At 41.7% G+C, this 16598-nt stretch overlaps 4 protein-coding genes across 5 annotated transcripts; 2 read left to right on the forward strand and 2 right to left on the reverse strand.

Moving 5' to 3' along the window:
* The first annotated feature begins 393 nt into the window (after nt 1–393).
* LOC146674082 (uncharacterized) lies at nt 394–16514 on the forward strand. Of its 2 annotated transcripts, XM_085393956.1 has the most exons (3): nt 394–1269; nt 15469–15553; nt 16384–16514. In XM_085393956.1, the coding sequence occupies exons 1-3, from the start codon at nt 485–487 to the stop codon at nt 16459–16461; spliced, it is 948 nt and encodes a 315-aa protein (XP_085250082.1). In that variant the 5' UTR covers nt 394–484; the 3' UTR covers nt 16462–16514. The 2 variants fall into 2 exon arrangements, with proteins under 2 accessions (XP_085250082.1, XP_085250090.1); XM_085393964.1 differs by lacking the exons at nt 15469–15553; nt 16384–16514 and having other exon boundaries at nt 394–1397.
* LOC146674083 (histone H2A-like) lies at nt 3162–4217 on the reverse strand. The gene is made up of 2 exons (XM_085384765.1): nt 4171–4217; nt 3162–4008 (listed from the first exon to the last, which is right to left on the reverse strand). The coding sequence occupies exons 1-2, from the start codon at nt 4215–4217 to the stop codon at nt 3636–3638; spliced, it is 420 nt and encodes a 139-aa protein (XP_085240891.1). The 3' UTR covers nt 3162–3635.
* LOC146674084 (histone H3) lies at nt 9138–10868 on the forward strand. The gene has a single exon (XM_085394145.1). It carries the CDS (start codon nt 9204–9206, stop codon nt 9612–9614), a length of 411 nt encoding a protein of 136 aa, XP_085250271.1. The 5' UTR covers nt 9138–9203; the 3' UTR covers nt 9615–10868.
* On the reverse strand, nt 11999–13363 carry LOC146674085 (histone H4). The gene has a single exon (XM_085394220.1). The coding sequence runs from the start codon at nt 13059–13061 to the stop codon at nt 12750–12752; it is 312 nt and encodes a 103-aa protein (XP_085250346.1). The 5' UTR covers nt 13062–13363; the 3' UTR covers nt 11999–12749.
* Nucleotides 16515–16598: the final 84 nt, after the last annotated feature.

A 16598-nucleotide genomic window follows, 5' to 3' on the forward strand; every position in this document is an offset into this window, starting at 1 on the left:
GTGGAAGCGAGCTGCTGTAAGGTCACTAATGAAGCTTCTGATGTACAACAATGTGAGTGAAACTGTGCTTTGGTTAGAAGCGAGCAGCTGTCACACAAGTCTCGCTGCTCCGTGGGCCTCCAGCAGCATCGGTGTGTTTGCTGGGAGCTCGCAGCGTCACTTTGTCCCAAAGCTGCGCTCACCAGATGCTGCTTTTAACTCTGAGTGTGTGAACAAACATGTGTATCAGCTGGAAAAGGCTTTTTACGGAGCTCTGCTGCGGCTCCACCGGTTTTAGCAGAGAGAAGAGTCCAAGAAGCCGCTGAGCTCCGCACCGAGTCACTGAGCTTTGGGAGCTCCACGAACCGAGAGCAGAGAGCACGAGAGTCCGACACGAGGCCTGTACGAGGAGACACAAGCCCGCTGTGGACGGCTCCACTGTCGACCTGCAGTGCTGCTCACACACTCACTTTAAGCTCTTTGATCCCGAGACACGAAACACAAAATGAAGCATTGCGAGGCACGCGCGAGAGCTGCGCGCGCTGCCTTCACTCTCAACGGTTCTCATGATGCGTTTAAGTGCAGCGTGGCGCTTCCGACTTGCCATCACTGTACCGTGAATCTCGATCAGACGCGAAAGAGGAAAATGTCCGAGGAAGCTCCCGCACCTGCTGTCGTCCCGGCCAAGGCGGCCAAGAAGAAGACGAAGACGGCGGCTTCTAAGCCCAAGAAGGTCGGCCCCAGCGTGGGCGAGCTGATTGTGAAAACCGTGGCCGCTTCCAAGGAGCGCAGCGGCGTGTCCGCAGCCGCGCTCAAGAAGGCTCTGGCTGCCGGAGGCTACGATGTGGACAAGAACAAGGCCCGCGTCAAGACCGCCATCAAGAGCCTGGTAGCGAAGGGCACTCTGGTGCAGACCAAGGGCACCGGGGCCTCCGGATCCTTCAAGATGAACAAGAAGGTTACTGAGAGCAAAGCCAAGAAGCCCGCAAAGAAAGCCGCTCCTAAAGCCAAGAAGCCCGCCGCGGCCAAAGCCAAGAAACCGGCAGCAGCAGCTGCCAAGAAGTCGCCCAAGAAGGCAGCAGCAGCAGCTAAGAAGCCCGCAGCCGCTAAGAAGTCGCCCAAGAAGGCCAAGAAGCCCGCAGCGGCGGCCAAGAAAGCGCCCAAAAGCCCCAAGAAGGTGGCAAAGAGCCCCAAGAAGGTGCTCAAGAAGGCTCCCGCACCAAAGAAATCCCCCGCCAAGAAGGCCGCCAAGCCCAAAGTCAAGAAGGCGGCCACAGCAGCCAAGAAGAAGTGAGCTGACACCACTCTCACACTCAACAACGGCTCTTCTCAGAGCCACCACAGCAACACACAAGAGCTCCTTCCTCTCACTCACTCACCACTCTGTCATTCACAATAACGTCCATGTTATTAAAACACTTTTTTCCCCCTCATTTGTCCTCATTACAAATACAACTTGGATTACTATCATGGTGCACATTAGTGCTGTCTAAGCAAGTCTACAACTACAAGAATACAAATATTAACAACTCAACATTTACAATCACACCTTCATAGTACAGACACCTGCCATTTTTCTATGAGACACTATCATGCAAGAAATACACCTTTAAAAGTTTCACCTACATTTTTAAAGTATTTTATTGAAAAAACATCAATTGTGACTGAAAATATTACATTTATAGATGCATGTTATTATATATATATAGATATATCTATCTAGATAGATATGAGATATGTGTCACTTCTACTTTTGTTTTTTGAAAGCCTACACTGGCTGTTGTACTGTATATTTTAATGCTAACTAATAATATAATATTATCCAGGCAAAATGCTCTAATCTACAACCTTACCTCGCTAAATCTAGGCCAGTTGAACTGACATTCGGTCATTTCAAGGACACATAATTCCAAGCTGAACTCATACAGCTATTTATTTTACCATGTATTAATTTCATTAATCATTTTATAACCATTTTGATTCATGTACATTTGAACTAATGGAATTCTGTAGCATTAAGGGTGCAGGAAAATCCGTTATTTTAAAATATAGCCTTGAGGTTTACTTCTTGACCTCACCCATTCTTTGGATATCCCAGCTGAAGAAGAGTCCGGGGCTGCCCTGTGTCCCCCTCCACAGTAGTTTTCCACTAATTCTATTGTTCAGTCTGGGGGGGCTGTCCTCTAACCAGACTAGTAACTGTGGCTTCTTGTTCTTGGCTGAGGCAGATTTCACTCACTTTATAACAGGCAGACCCCCACTGTCAATGCATTTTTCATACTATACAGTTACACACCAAAGTTTATAGCTGAACCAACTGATTTGGCACGTCAGAGGTCAGCAACTTAATGTCATTCTTGGGAGCTTTAAGGTCGCATGAAATGCTTTGAGAACACAAATCCACTATTGTCCTTAAAACAGGGGTTGACAAAGACATTCTAACAAAAGCCACACTTAGGAATCATTTCCTGTTCTTCTGATCACCAGCTGCCCCCTATTATCCAAGCAAACTCTATTGTAATAGTTTTATTCTACTCACAATAGACACAAAAACCTAAGCGTAGATGTAAGTGACTTTGCAAAATGTCCCAAATTCAGCAGCAGTGCTGAACACGTCGCAAACAGCTGCACATTTTCCTCCACCTGTCCCTCTCCACCTCACGTTGTTATATTTTCCTATTGTGTTTAACAAGGTTTGAACTGCGTGTTGTCTGTTTCCATGAGCTTAGAAACTGTTTTAATTATAAAGCAAATGAACCATGATGAGTGTCCACATTCAGTTATGAAGCTAATAATTAGTGACATCCAATTTACTCTTTGTAGCTCTCTTCACGACAACACAGACACAGGTCGGTTCTTTGAAACGGGCGTTTATTACTTGGGCCTTCTCTCCTCAGCTTCACCATCACGCCGATACGCCGTGAGAACTGGTCACGAGCGAACAGTACAAACCAATTAGCAACTTTACAGTACACATATTAAGTCCAAACACAAATAAAAAAAAACATTTCTCAAATGACAAATACCTCGTTGGCTGCTTGTCCAGAAAAGAGGTCCTTAAGTCCTTGTATTGCCCTTTCTTTTAGTGAACCTTTAGCTTAAATCGCTTCATGAGAGACATCTGCTCGTGAAAGGTCTCGTGTGCTCTCGTTAAGGGTATTCTCACGAGACACTAGCTCTCACCTTACACATGTACATTTCAAATAAAGACATTTCAACGCAAACTATATATATTCATGAAATTATGTAACTTATAAATCAGTCATCTACATCATGAAATCCACACAGAACATTTTAACAGCATTTACACTCTTAATTAGTAAGATGAGCAATGAGGTGAATATGACCCCACATCACAACGCAGGAGACAGAGCTTTTTGCTGTAGTTTTATATCAAGACCTAAAGTAAGTTTCATTGACAAAAACGCAAAGAGCTTTGGAGTTAAAGTAGTTTTTATTTGAAGGTGGATTTCAGTCCCCGATTCTGTAAGATGACATGAATAAATGTACATTTCAAAGTAAATCAAGATGCATAATCTACATTTCCCAATACACAAAAAGTTACAGACAGTAAGAGCAAGAAGGATGTTTGCTCAGAGAGAAGTGTGTGGCTCTTAAAAGAGCCTTTGTTGTTGGTGAAGCCGAGCGCTTTGCGTTTACTTGGCCTTGGCGGGCTTCTCGGTCTTCTTGGGCAGCAGCACAGCCTGGATGTTGGGCAGCACACCACCCTGAGCGATGGTGACTCCCCCCAGGAGCTTGTTGAGCTCCTCGTCGTTGCGCACAGCCAGCTGCAGGTGACGTGGGATGATACGAGTCTTCTTGTTGTCGCGGGCTGCGTTGCCAGCCAGCTCCAGGATCTCAGCGGTCAGGTACTCGAGCACAGCTGCCAGGTAAACAGGGGCACCGGCTCCCACACGCTCGGCATAGTTGCCTTTGCGCAGCAGTCTGTGGACACGACCCACGGGGAACTGAAGCCCGGCACGGGATGAGCGGGTCTTGGCCTTAGCTCTGGCTTTGCCTCCGGTCTTTCTTTTTTTTTTTTTTTCTTAAACTTTATTTAAAGTAAACAAGTTTACATATAAAATGCACATACACATACAATTACATATACAAAACCATGAACACATACAAAAGGGAGAAACAAGGAGGAAAATCTAGCATTTGAGTCCACACAACGCTCACAAGACTTACAGTTTTAATTCGTTCCAGGGGAAAACTTTCCCAAGTTTCAGGTCCATTGTTCGTCTTCTCCGCAGGTCTGTAATGATATGTTTACTCACCACATCACTACTTATCATCTTTTGTTCTAACACTCCTTTGGCACGAGTTTTCCAAATATGTGTGTTGATTACACACATTACTAACCAAAAGAGTCTCCTTTTGTCGTCACACATTTTTTCTTTAAACAAACCATATTTAACTGCTTTAATATTAACATCCACATCATAGCCAATTTCTGTCATTTTCTGCCTGATCTCAGTTGTCCTATAACAATCCAATAGGAGATGTTCTAGGGTCTCATCTTCATCACAGTCTGTCATAGGACATTTCATGGTGGTAACAAAACAACTCCATTTTACCACCGCTCTCACAGGGAGGCGCCCGAGCGAGATGAGCCACACCACGTCTCTCATGCTTTCAGATAATAATTTGTCTTGTATATTTTTAACTATTGAAAGGTTTTCATCTTCATTTGCATACTTATATTGAATTACACCTTCATTTTTGGTTTCATTAATTTTTTTATAGATATTTTTCGTATTATCTTGGAGAATATTTAAACTATATTGTTCCCATTGACTTGATAAGTCACCGAACATAAGTCTGTGGTATGGAACACCCGCTCTGGCCCTGCCCTTTTTCTTTTGCCACAATTGCTCCTTCCCTCGAACCCACGGGGCACCCCGAGAAATTGCGCTTTGAGTAATTTTTATAAAAGGAATTCGCAAAACAATCTCTAAGTCTGGGGCTCCCAAACCCCCGTGCTTCCTACTCTTGTACATAAATTTCCTCTTAGTCACTTCTCGATTAGATCCCCAGATAAATTTAATGCACATCTTACTTATTTTCATTACAGTTGTTCTCGGAGGAGGAAAAATTGCGGCAAGGAAAAGAAGTTTCGAAATCATGTGTGTTTTTACAATATTAATACGTGTTTTATAATTTGTATCTTTATTTTCCCATTTCATAATTTCCATTTTAATTTCATTTTCTTTCTTATTCCAATTTAGTAAACTAGAGTCAGTATTATCAATCCATATACCCAGAATTTTAATCTCCCTACAAAGAGAGATCTTCATTTTAGGTTGTTTGGTCGGATGTCCAAGCCACACCCCTTCAGTTTTGTCTTGGTTCAGTTTGGCACCTGATGCCTGTTCGTAATGGTGTAATATCTCCATAACTGAAGACAGTTCGTTTTGGTTTCTAATTATCACCGTCACGTCATCTGCATACGCCAAAGCTGCGATTTTAAGGGATTTATCAAGGACGTATCCCTTGATCCGTTTATCATCATTTATCCTTTTCAATAAGGGATTAATTGCAAGGACATATAACGCAGCACTCAAAGGACATCCTTGTTTAACCCCGCACTCAGCACTAAAAGGGGATGAGAGCTTTCCATTTACCTTAACTTGCACTAGGGACTTTTTATAAATCAATTGGATAATAGAAATAAATTGGTCCGGAAAATTATAAGCTTTCATTACTTTCCATAAATAGGAGTGGGAAACAGAATCAAAAGCTCTCCTTTGATCTAATCCTAAAATGCAGAGTTCTGAGTCCTTTCCATTATAAATAATTTCTCTTAACATACTTAAGTTATCCCACATCAATCGTCCCTTAATTGCGCATGTTTGTTCTTTTTCAATGATAATATCTAATACATCCTCTAGTCTAGACATAATTATTTTAGCAAAAATCTTATAATCTACATTCATTATTGTCAGTTGCCTATAATTATTAATATCTTCTCTATCACCTTTCTTATATAATAAACACATAACTCCTTCATAAAACGATTTACCCATTGTTTCTCTTTCTATTCCTTCATTAAAATACTGAGTTAACAATTCAGACAGTTCTTTACTCGCAGTTTTGTAAAATTCAGAGGGGAGTCCATCCAGACCAGGTGTTTTATCGGTACTAAGTTGGTTAATTACTGACTCCACTTCCTCTCTTTTAATTTTTCCAATCAAAGTTTCATAAATGACAGAATCTAATGGTTCAACCTCACTCAAAAAATTGTTAATAGCGTCGCTGTTTGTAGCTATGGATGAAAACATCTCCGAACAATAATCTCTAATCACTTGTCTTTTCCCCTCTTCTTTAAAAACTGACTTTCCATGTTTATCCTTAATTGAGACAATAAAGTCATTCCGACTTTTCTTTTGATTATTAAAAATCATATAATCACTGTTCCCGTGAAAGTCAGTACGTCGCAACATATTAAATAAAACTTCTCTATTGACTCGATCAATGTCCTCTTTGAGAGACATCATTTGATTTTCCTCCTCCTCTTCCTTCTCCTTCTTATTTCTTAAATATATATATCTACACACATCTTCGTTATATTTTACATTCTTTGCATGGTTTAATTCTCTCGCTTTAAATTTAAAAAATTGACACATACGTCGTTTAAGAAGCTCCCAAAGTTCCGAGAAAGAAGTAGTAAAAATCTTAAGATGTAATATTTTCCTAATTTCGGATTTAACTTCGGACACAAGCAACTCGTCTGCTAACAAGGATGTATTCAATTTCCAATAGTTCAAAAATTCATGGGGACAACACGACACTGTTGCCATAACCACCATATGATCAGAAAAGTCTGTTAAAAGAGTGTCATATTTCAGACCTTGAACATTATGTGATATGTAGAATCTATCAATCCTTGTTTTAGTTAACGAATCGAATCTAGTGTAGTGGACGGTATGTGGATGCAAGTGCCTGTATAAATCACGAAGTGCCGCTTCCTTACAGACTTTAACCAACAATTTGCTTTCCCGCAGTTCTCTAAACTTAACCTTGGATATTCTGTCAGTTGCTTCAGTAACAATGTTAAAATCTCCACACAAAATTATATTAAAACCAATCTCTAATAAATACTTCAATTTTTTCAACAATTGTATCTTTTTCGTTCGTTCGGGTGCATTATAAACATTAATAATACGCAACCTTTGCCCGTAATAACAGCAATCAACAAGGAGGAGTCGTCCCGGTATTATGTCTCTTCTTTTGATTATATTCACCGCATCTTTTTTAAAGAAAATACCCACTCCGTCAGAGCTGTCTTCCCCTATCGATATTATTGAATGGGCAGTGTTCCACATTTTATTTAATTCGCATACATCTACGTGTGTCTTTAATCTCATCTCTTGAAGGCACAAAATATCATAATCAAGTCTTTTTAAGAAATCAACCTTCCTTTTCCTGCTTTTATCTGATTGGAGACCTCTGACATTAAATGTTATTATTTTGATGTTACTCATAGGTTGACTAAAGGAGAGACCATCTCAGAAATATTACTCACGGAGGACTTGGTCTATTATCCTTCCGCTTATCTCTTCCAGAACTAGAAGCAGAAACACTCCTTTTTCTGCTTCCTCTCGTATCCTCGTTGACGAGCTCGTTGAGGGCCGGGTGACTTCCACTAAAGATGATCTTCCGTTTTACTTTCGTTTCCCCGGGCAGCGAAGCAAGAGCCAGAGATGCCGCCTCTGAGAGAGGGAAGGATCCATGGTCCTCGCTATCTCCGTCGTCCTCAGGTGTCTGCTCGCTGTCAATTTCTTCGTCATCACTATCGCTTTCATTCTCACCATCCGATGTCTCTATGATTAGGTTACCATCTAGCTCTTTATCACTCTCGTCGCTTGACTGAGACAGTGGAGATGGTAACTCATTTTGAACAGGGCTAGACTGGGTATCCTGTTCATCCACTTGTGGATTGTCCAATCCAGGCGAAACTGGGAGTGACAGTGAGGTAGTTGTCGGAGGAAGGTGGGGAGGAGTAGAGGGAGGGGGCTCTCTCACCTGGTCATTCACAGGGGGATCCAAGACTTGGGAAGGGTCTACTAAAGAAGGGAAATCCATGGAAGCAGAAGGTCGAGGTTGTTGGGAAGATTTAAGTATATTCACGTAGGACTTGGGGCATTTAAAGAAAGTGTGCCCTTTCGCACCACAGAGGGAGCACTCACTTTCGTTTTGGCAAATTTTAGCCTTGTGGCCCAGCTCACCACATTTCCAACATTTGACAGTGGGGCATTCTCTCGCTTGGTGGTCTGGACCTTGGCAGATGAAACACCTCACCGATTGGCCCGGATAAATAATCCTGCCATTGTAGGGGCCCAACGAGATGGAATTCGGAATAGAAATTATATGTCCAGCTTCGTCTCTACGCATCCGAACTTTGTATTTTCGGACTCCATACCAGAATCCGAATTTATCCACTGGCTTGACTGGGGGTTGAAGAATCTCGCAATACCTTTTAAGATATAACTCGATATCTTGGTCTGGAATCCTTCCAGTCCAGAACTTAACAACAAGAGTCACTACCTCTACCTGGACAGAAGACTCCACTTGCCAGTCTTTCCATTTCGGATGTGATGCGTTGGAAAGGGAGATCTCTAAGAAGCGACGTAAGGGCGCCTCTTCGGTGAAACACAGCTCAAAATCCCGTTTACTGGGGAGAGCAATGAAGGAGTATATGTCCTGCACATTCAGCCATGATGTTTGCAATATCAGCTCTTCAGCAACATAATCACGGGTCGGGGGGTCCCCGTCTCCGATGTACTTGAGTCTCACCCATAAATTGCTGAAGTTTGAAGCAAACGATAATGGGGCATACGGGGGCATGATTACATAACTAATAACCAATTACTCCGGTCTTTCCGCGCCCACTCATTTTGACAGGTTCTTTTCTTCGTAGTATCGAGACTGAGAGAAAATGTGGCCCGATCAGCTCAAAGCCTCGCTTATATTTCCGCAGAGCGCGCGCAGCTTCGTCACGCACCAATCGCAGAGAGGCTTGCGGCAGCGCGCAACATCAATGCACTTTTCTCCAATGAGCAGCACACACCGAGGCGGGGCGATGCTCCACGTGGAGCCCGTCACCAATCACGAGCCGGAGCGGCACCGCGTCACAGCCAGTCTCACACTTTAAGAGCAGCGAGTCTCTTCTGTTCGCTACATTTTCTGCTCGTATCACAAGAAAAGAAAAGTGAGGAAGAATGGCAAGAACCAAGCAGACCGCTCGCAAGTCTACTGGCGGCAAAGCCCCCAGGAAGCAGCTGGCCACCAAGGCCGCTCGTAAGAGCGCCCCGGCCACCGGAGGCGTCAAGAAGCCCCACCGTTATAGGCCTGGTACCGTGGCTCTGCGCGAGATCCGCCGTTACCAGAAATCCACCGAGCTGCTGATCCGCAAGCTGCCCTTCCAGCGTCTGGTCCGCGAGATCGCTCAGGACTTCAAGACCGACCTGCGCTTCCAGAGCTCTGCTGTCATGGCTCTGCAGGAGGCCAGCGAGGCTTATCTGGTCGGACTCTTCGAGGACACCAACCTGTGCGCCATCCACGCCAAAAGGGTCACCATCATGCCCAAAGACATCCAGCTGGCTCGCCGCATCCGCGGAGAGAGAGCTTAAGCTGCACGCTCTCCTACAAACAACGGCTCTTTTCAGAGCCACCTCACTCACACCAAGAGCTCGCTCCTTTATTCTTTTTATTAGTATTCTTTTTGTAACACAAGTTTTATGCTCACTTCAATCTTAATGCTGTTTCTATACCAGAAATTACACTTTGCATCAACGTGGAATTCACTGACTTTATTTTCACAATTGCCTCACTATGGCCAATGTCATTGGCTGGGCCTTTCACGGACCTGTTTACGTCTTCATGCATTCTCAGTCATCCAGGAAAGTAAATCTCCAAAAAGTTGATTCTGTTCATAGATGTAAAACAAATATGCCAGCAGTTTATCTCAGTTAACGAGAGGAGCAGGCATGTGTGTGGCCCCTTCACATAGTGGACAGTGAGTTGTTGTGTGGGGCATGTAGTCCATGTCTGTTGCTGTAACAGTAGTTCATGTTGAGAATAAAACATCCCAGCTCACTAACTTGATCGGGGCAATAGTGCCTAAAATGTTGCATCATTTTGCCGAGAGATCTTTTACTTTGTGGTCATCTTAGATGGACAAAAACCACCAGGTCATTCAGTGTTCCCTTAGTGTTAATGCATATAAGAGATGTTGGTGCACTATAACTGAAGTAATGTTAAGTCCTTAAAGTCATATTCTTTTATTATCATGACTGTATTTGAAGCTTCCTTTTTTTTGGTATGATACCTGATTGATATGGAATATGGCTGAAGTAAACTAAAGCCTAAAATACTTAGTCAGTCATTTGTTTAATGGTAATTTAACATTAAGTAATTCACATATAAAACTATGAATTGTAATTTTAAATGGTTTAAAAGCATGAAGAATAGCACATGTAGGCAAGTATATTTCTCCTCTTTTTAAAAAATAAATAAATAAATAATAATAATCAAGAAACAAAGACAAAAGCAGGGCAGGGTTTGGAGGTTGAATCATCCATCCCCACCAAGGCCAAAACCAAATCTAAGCCCTTGTCAGGATCATCCCCCACCACCTGCAGCTGGCCGTCCACAACGACGAAGAGCTGAACAAGCTGCTGGGCCGACAACATCCAGGCCAAGAAGAATGAGAAAGCTGAATAAAATCCAGCCACTTTCCTCAACCGACTAACGGCTCTTGTAAGAGCCACTCACCTCTGAGAGTACACTTGGTTAAAGTAATGACACTAAATCTTTAATCCATAGGTGTCAAACTCATGTTCACACTAGAACTGAAGTGGGACAGCCCTGTTAGTCTATCAGTATGTGCAACACATTTAGTTGTTTTAGTACATGAAAAAAAATCTGAAATCTGTGAAGTTATTACCCAGACTTTTCTTTTTAAAAACTTGCTTTGAAACCAGAGATCTGTGTCGTAAGTGCATAAGATAAGATGACCTTGATTAGTCCCACAGGTGGGAAATTTGTTTCGTTACAGCAAAAGTGCAAAGTTATGTAGCAGAAATTAGAAAACACTGGTATGCAATAGAATACAAATGCTATATACAACTGAGTAAGAAAATAGAAAAGTACAACTTTGTCAGAAAAAAAGAATTGCACATATAGCAGTCTTATTGCACTTGTGTGGATGTGTGTGTTTGATCAGCTGCAAGTCTTTGTTGTAGAGTCTGACAGCAGTGGGGAGGAAAGACCTGAGTAATCTCTCTGTCCCACATCGTGGGTGCTGCAGCCTGCCACTAAAGGAGCTGCTCAGTGCTGTCAGAGTTTATGCTGTCAGAAGCATAAACATTGTCTCATTGTTTGTTCCTTAAAGTACTTGCATTAAAACTTAAAAACAAGACAGCTGAACAGATTAAAGAGGTTCAGACTTATAATTGTAAATCACTACAAACTCTCATTTAGGTCTAAGATTCATTTAGACCGAAAGCGAACCACAGCTGTGAGCTACATGCAAACACTAGTGGTGTGGTGTATTTTCTGTAATTCTGATCCACTCCTTCAAAGGAGCTTTTTTTAAATTATTATTATTATTTATACCTGGACGCACGTCAACTAAATGTAGACAACCTGGCAAATCTTCTTGTTTGCGATGTGGGTCGTTTCATCACAGATCATTTACAGTTGCTTTTGATACTTTGTTTGCAGTTTAAACAGACATGTTGCATTTCAAGTGCATAAAATCTGCATACTAAAACATATGTTAGACAATGTTGCTTGTATGAAGGTTATGTCAGGATTGTGAGAGTGAGATCACATCAAAACTGTTATATTGATATGATTGGTGAAGATGATATTTCAGGCACACATCAGGAAGAGGTTTAAGAAGCTTCATTGGGTTTCAGCCACTCATGTCCACCTTTTACTAGATCAAAGGTGGGTTAGTTACCTAAAAAAAATAAATAAATTAAAAAAAAAGAATCTACTAAGCAAGCACTTCTGTTTCAAGCAGATTTATGGCAGGAAGACATTTACAAATAAACTGATGAATAAGTGAAATTTATTATTTTTCTTTTGTTTGGTCTATGACTGTTCAGTGAGTATTAATAAACAGTGGTATTGAATAGGCCTGTAACCTGTGAAGTTCAGTTTGTGGTCATGACAGTTATTGTAACGTTGTGAAGAAAAGCACGCATTACAGCTGAATCTTATAGCAAAACGGAGAGTCAATATAATCTTGTAGCGTCCCTCGACAGACGATCAGCGTTCCGGTTACCGGTGTTTATTCAGAATAGTAACACGGGCTAATGTGGGCCGTAGCCAACGCCAAAACAACGGGGAAAGTGCCCTCTACAGCAACAGCACAACCCCCGACACTCTTCTGTCTTCCGCCACACACAAACTACTCTAATCCCCGCCCCCGAACACTGTCAGCCAACCACACACACACACCTGCTCTCCTCCAGACTGTCATTGGTAGCTGATGTGATTGACAGACTAACCGGCCTCTCGACTACTGCACATTCAAGGACACTCGGTAAATCGCCATGCTGCGGATGTGGTCCAACTATGCCGTAAGTAATTGGCAATTCTGAACACAATACACTGATAACACAACAGTCAACTGACTTATAACCCAGTCAGTTACAATATGTAGGCAATGTCAGTCGGTCATAAGGGAACAAAACTCTCAAAGTGAAAGTGGGTGGCTCTTAAAAGAGCCGTTTGATGGATTAGGGCGAATGAGTTTAACCGCCAAAGCCGTACAGAGTGCGGCCCTGCCTCTTCAGAGCGTACACCACATCCATGGCGGTCACAGTCTTCCTCTTGGCGTGCTCAGTGTAGGTGACGGCATCACGGATGACGTTCTCCAGGAACACCTTGAGCACACCACGAGTCTCCTCGTAGATGAGGCCGGAGATGCGCTTCACTCCGCCACGGCGAGCCAGACGACGGATAGCGGGTTTGGTGATACCCTGGATGTTATCACGGAGAACTTTACGGTGACGCTTGGCGCCTCCCTTGCCGAGTCCTTTGCCACCCTTGCCCCGTCCACTCATGGTTACAGTTTCTTCTTTGAACAAACAAAGTCGAATGAAGTGCAATCCCACGGAGCCGTCTTATTATGTGTGCTCAGCGGACGTAAAAGGAAACAGACGGTGCGAGGCTCGCTGGACGACTCGAAGCTCAGTGGCTCCGCCCACTCCTCTCTTCTCTAAATGTGGAAATGTTGTCTTTTGTTAATGACAAATCAAATCTAACCGAATGGAGGCTCACAACAAATCGCACCCACAATGTCATGTCAGTGTTTTTCGAAATCTACAAGTGTATTTACTTGTGTACAGTAAACTGCGATGGAGACAACCAGTGCCACTCCACCCCCAATGAAGCCTCTTAAACCTCTTCCTGAAGTGTGCCTGAAATATCATCTTCAACTCTCAAAATCCTGACATAACCTTCATACAAGCAAGATTGTTTGCAGTTTAAACAGACATGTTGCATTTCAAGTGCATAAAATCTGGCTACTAAAACATAAGTATCAAAGGCAACTGTAAATGCTCTGTGATGAAACGACCCACATCGCAAACAAGAAGTTTTGCCAGATTGTCTACATTGACGTGCTTCCAGGTAAAAAAAAAAAAAAAAAAAGCTCCTTTGAAGGAGTGGATCAGAATTACAGAAAATACACCACACACAAAGTGTGTTTGCATGTAGCTCACAGCTGTGGTTTGCTGTCGGTCTAAATGAATCTTAGACCTAAATGAGAGTTTGTAGTGATTTACAATTATAAGTCTGAACCTCTTTAATCTACTCAGCTGTCTTTTTTTAAGTTTTAGTGCAAGTACTTTAAGGAACAAACAATGAGACAATGTTTATGTTCTTACTACACAGATTTCTGTTTTTACATTAAGTTTATAAAAAAGAAAAGTCTGGGTAATAACTTTACAATTCAAGTCAGTCAGATTTTTATTCATGTACTAAAACAACTAAATGTGTTGCACATACTGATAGACTAACAGGGCTGTCCCACTTCAGTTCTAGTGTGAACATGAGTTTGACACCTATGGATTAAAGATTTAGTTTCATTACTTTAACCAAGTGTACTCTCAGAGGTGAGTGGCTCTTACAAGAGCCGTTAGTTGCTCTAAGACAGTCGCAGGATTTTATTTAGCTTTCTCATGCTTCTTGGCCTGGATGTTGGGCAGCACACCACATTCAAAATTACAATCCATAGTTTTATATGTAAATTATATAATGTCAAATTACCATTAAACAAATGACTGACTAAGAAATTTAGACTTTAGTTTACTTCAGCCATATTCCATATAAATCAGGTATCAAAGGGGCAGGGGCTTGAGCACCTTTCCTGATGGGTGCCCAAAGTGCCCTTTTGTTGAGGCAACTTTTAAAAAAATAATTATTTATTTATTTATTTTTTATGTGTGTGTGCAGAGTCCTGTCTGTGCCCCTCAACAATAATATTTAACTATTAATCACAGTTTTGCTAAATAAAAGGCTCTGGCTTGCAATTTTTGCAGGTGAATTTTTTTCAGGTGAATTTTTGCAGATGAATTTTTGCAGGTGAATATTTTTGCAGGGAAATTTGGAGGATAAAAATTCAGTGTCATAAATTCAATGTCTAAAAATACTTGAATTCTGATGATACTATATTTCTTCCATAGAGAAACACAAGTTAACTCAGAGACACAGACTGATGCGACAAAACCAGTAAGTAGGTGTACAGCGAACACTGTAGTGTGTAGCACCCAGGAGTATTAGCTTATTACGTACACGTTGGTAAGCTGTCTTGTTGCAACTGACGAACTGAAACAAACGAGCGTGCTGTGTGTGCAACAGCGCGACAAACATTACCTGTCCTTTTATTAACTGCACAAGTAGTGCTGGTCATAGCTGCTGGCTACCTGTGTAAGGCTTTCATGGGTCTGTAGCTCTGTCACCGTTTTAGGGAACATATTTAGTTTTAAAGCAAGTTACAGGGCTTTTCCTGCCTTTCTGGAGGGATTATATTTCACTAAAAAACGATCTAATATGCATGTCCACATAATTATGCATTATTATAATATTTAAAAAAAAAACACACGCTGTATTTTAAAGAACATACATTAAGAAGCAGATTATATTAGATTTATATTTTAAATAAGACAAAATTTGGATTTTACAGCAGTAAAATTATTGTATCTCTACAGTTTAAACATGTAATAAGCTTTGCCCCTGCACAGAGTGGATAGTGAAACAAATGGAATCATCATAATGACATTATTTCATATTTATATTTATATTAAGAAGAGAAGCAAAGAGTGATTCACAGGCAGAGCCTAATTTATTTCTCACAGTTTTTTGTTGCTTTATGGTTCCAAGCGCTGTCACCAATCTTTGCATTTTGTTATTATCTCATGATACTTGTTTAATCAGCTACCATCTCTATGGACTTTTTAATGTCTACAGTCTCAGATCAACACAGCCCTGCCCTCCAGTACTATCAGCAGCAGGAGCAGCAGGAACCCCTCAACAGCAACATTTTACCCATCAGGTAAAACATCGGCTTGTGCCGTGATATTTAAACCGAGCAGCATCACTGACTTTCAGCTTGTTGTGTTTGTGGATATATGACTGACTTTAATTATCCATAAAATCATCACAATCTCTGTAAGATTAAAGTCAACTATTGAACGGCGTATATTTTGAAGTAAAGGCTTTTAAACCAAGTTAGTACAAACATCGCTAATGTCACATAACTTACCCGACATGTGGCCAACAGTAATGTTTTAATGTTCTTCATTATAAAAACATTTGCGCATAAATAAGTGACATAATATTCAGTACTTATGAAGGCTACACCAACCCATCCTTAAAATTCAGGGAAATTAAGGACGCATTTGAGGGCCGCATTTCGAGCAGCCTTTGAATTGGGACAGCCTTCGTCGTGTCGCTGTGACGTAATCGGCCTTAAAATGCGGCCTTTAATCAAATCAAATCAAATCACTTTTATTGTCACATCACATGTGCAGGTACATTGGTACAGCACATGTGAGTGAAATTCTTGTGTGCGAGCTTCACAAGCAACAGAGTTGTGCAAAATACAATAATGTAAACAAGCAAAATACAAGAATGGCTACATCTGAAACTAATAAATATATGTACAATATATAATAGTATATGCATTTCTGGATGTGTATACTAAATGTTTTTCTACGTGTGTGTATACACATTTTTACAAATTAAATAGAGTAAACAATAAAATAAAATATATAAAAATATACAGAGTTGAGACATGTGCAGAACAGTGGCATTACTGTACAGTGTGTAGTGCATAATGTTAAAGTTCCAGTAGTGAAGGTGAGGTGTCTATGACGTGTTCAGCAGTCTGATGGCCTGATGGAAAAAGCTGTCTCTCAGTCTGCTGGTACGGGACCGGATGCTGCAGAACCTCCTTCCTGATGGAAGCAGTCTGAACAGTTTATGGCTGGGGTGACTGGAGTCCTTGATGATCCTCCCCGCTTTCCTCAGGCACCGCTTCCTGTAGATGTCTTGGAGGGAGGGAAGCTCACCTCCAATTATCCGTTCAGAGCACCGCA

Source organism: Rhamphochromis longiceps, linkage group LG3 (assembly GCF_057381845.1).
Source record: "Rhamphochromis longiceps isolate RC_006_pf linkage group LG3, R_longiceps_female_GT1.1, whole genome shotgun sequence".
Taxonomy (NCBI): domain Eukaryota; kingdom Metazoa; phylum Chordata; class Actinopteri; order Cichliformes; family Cichlidae; genus Rhamphochromis; species Rhamphochromis longiceps.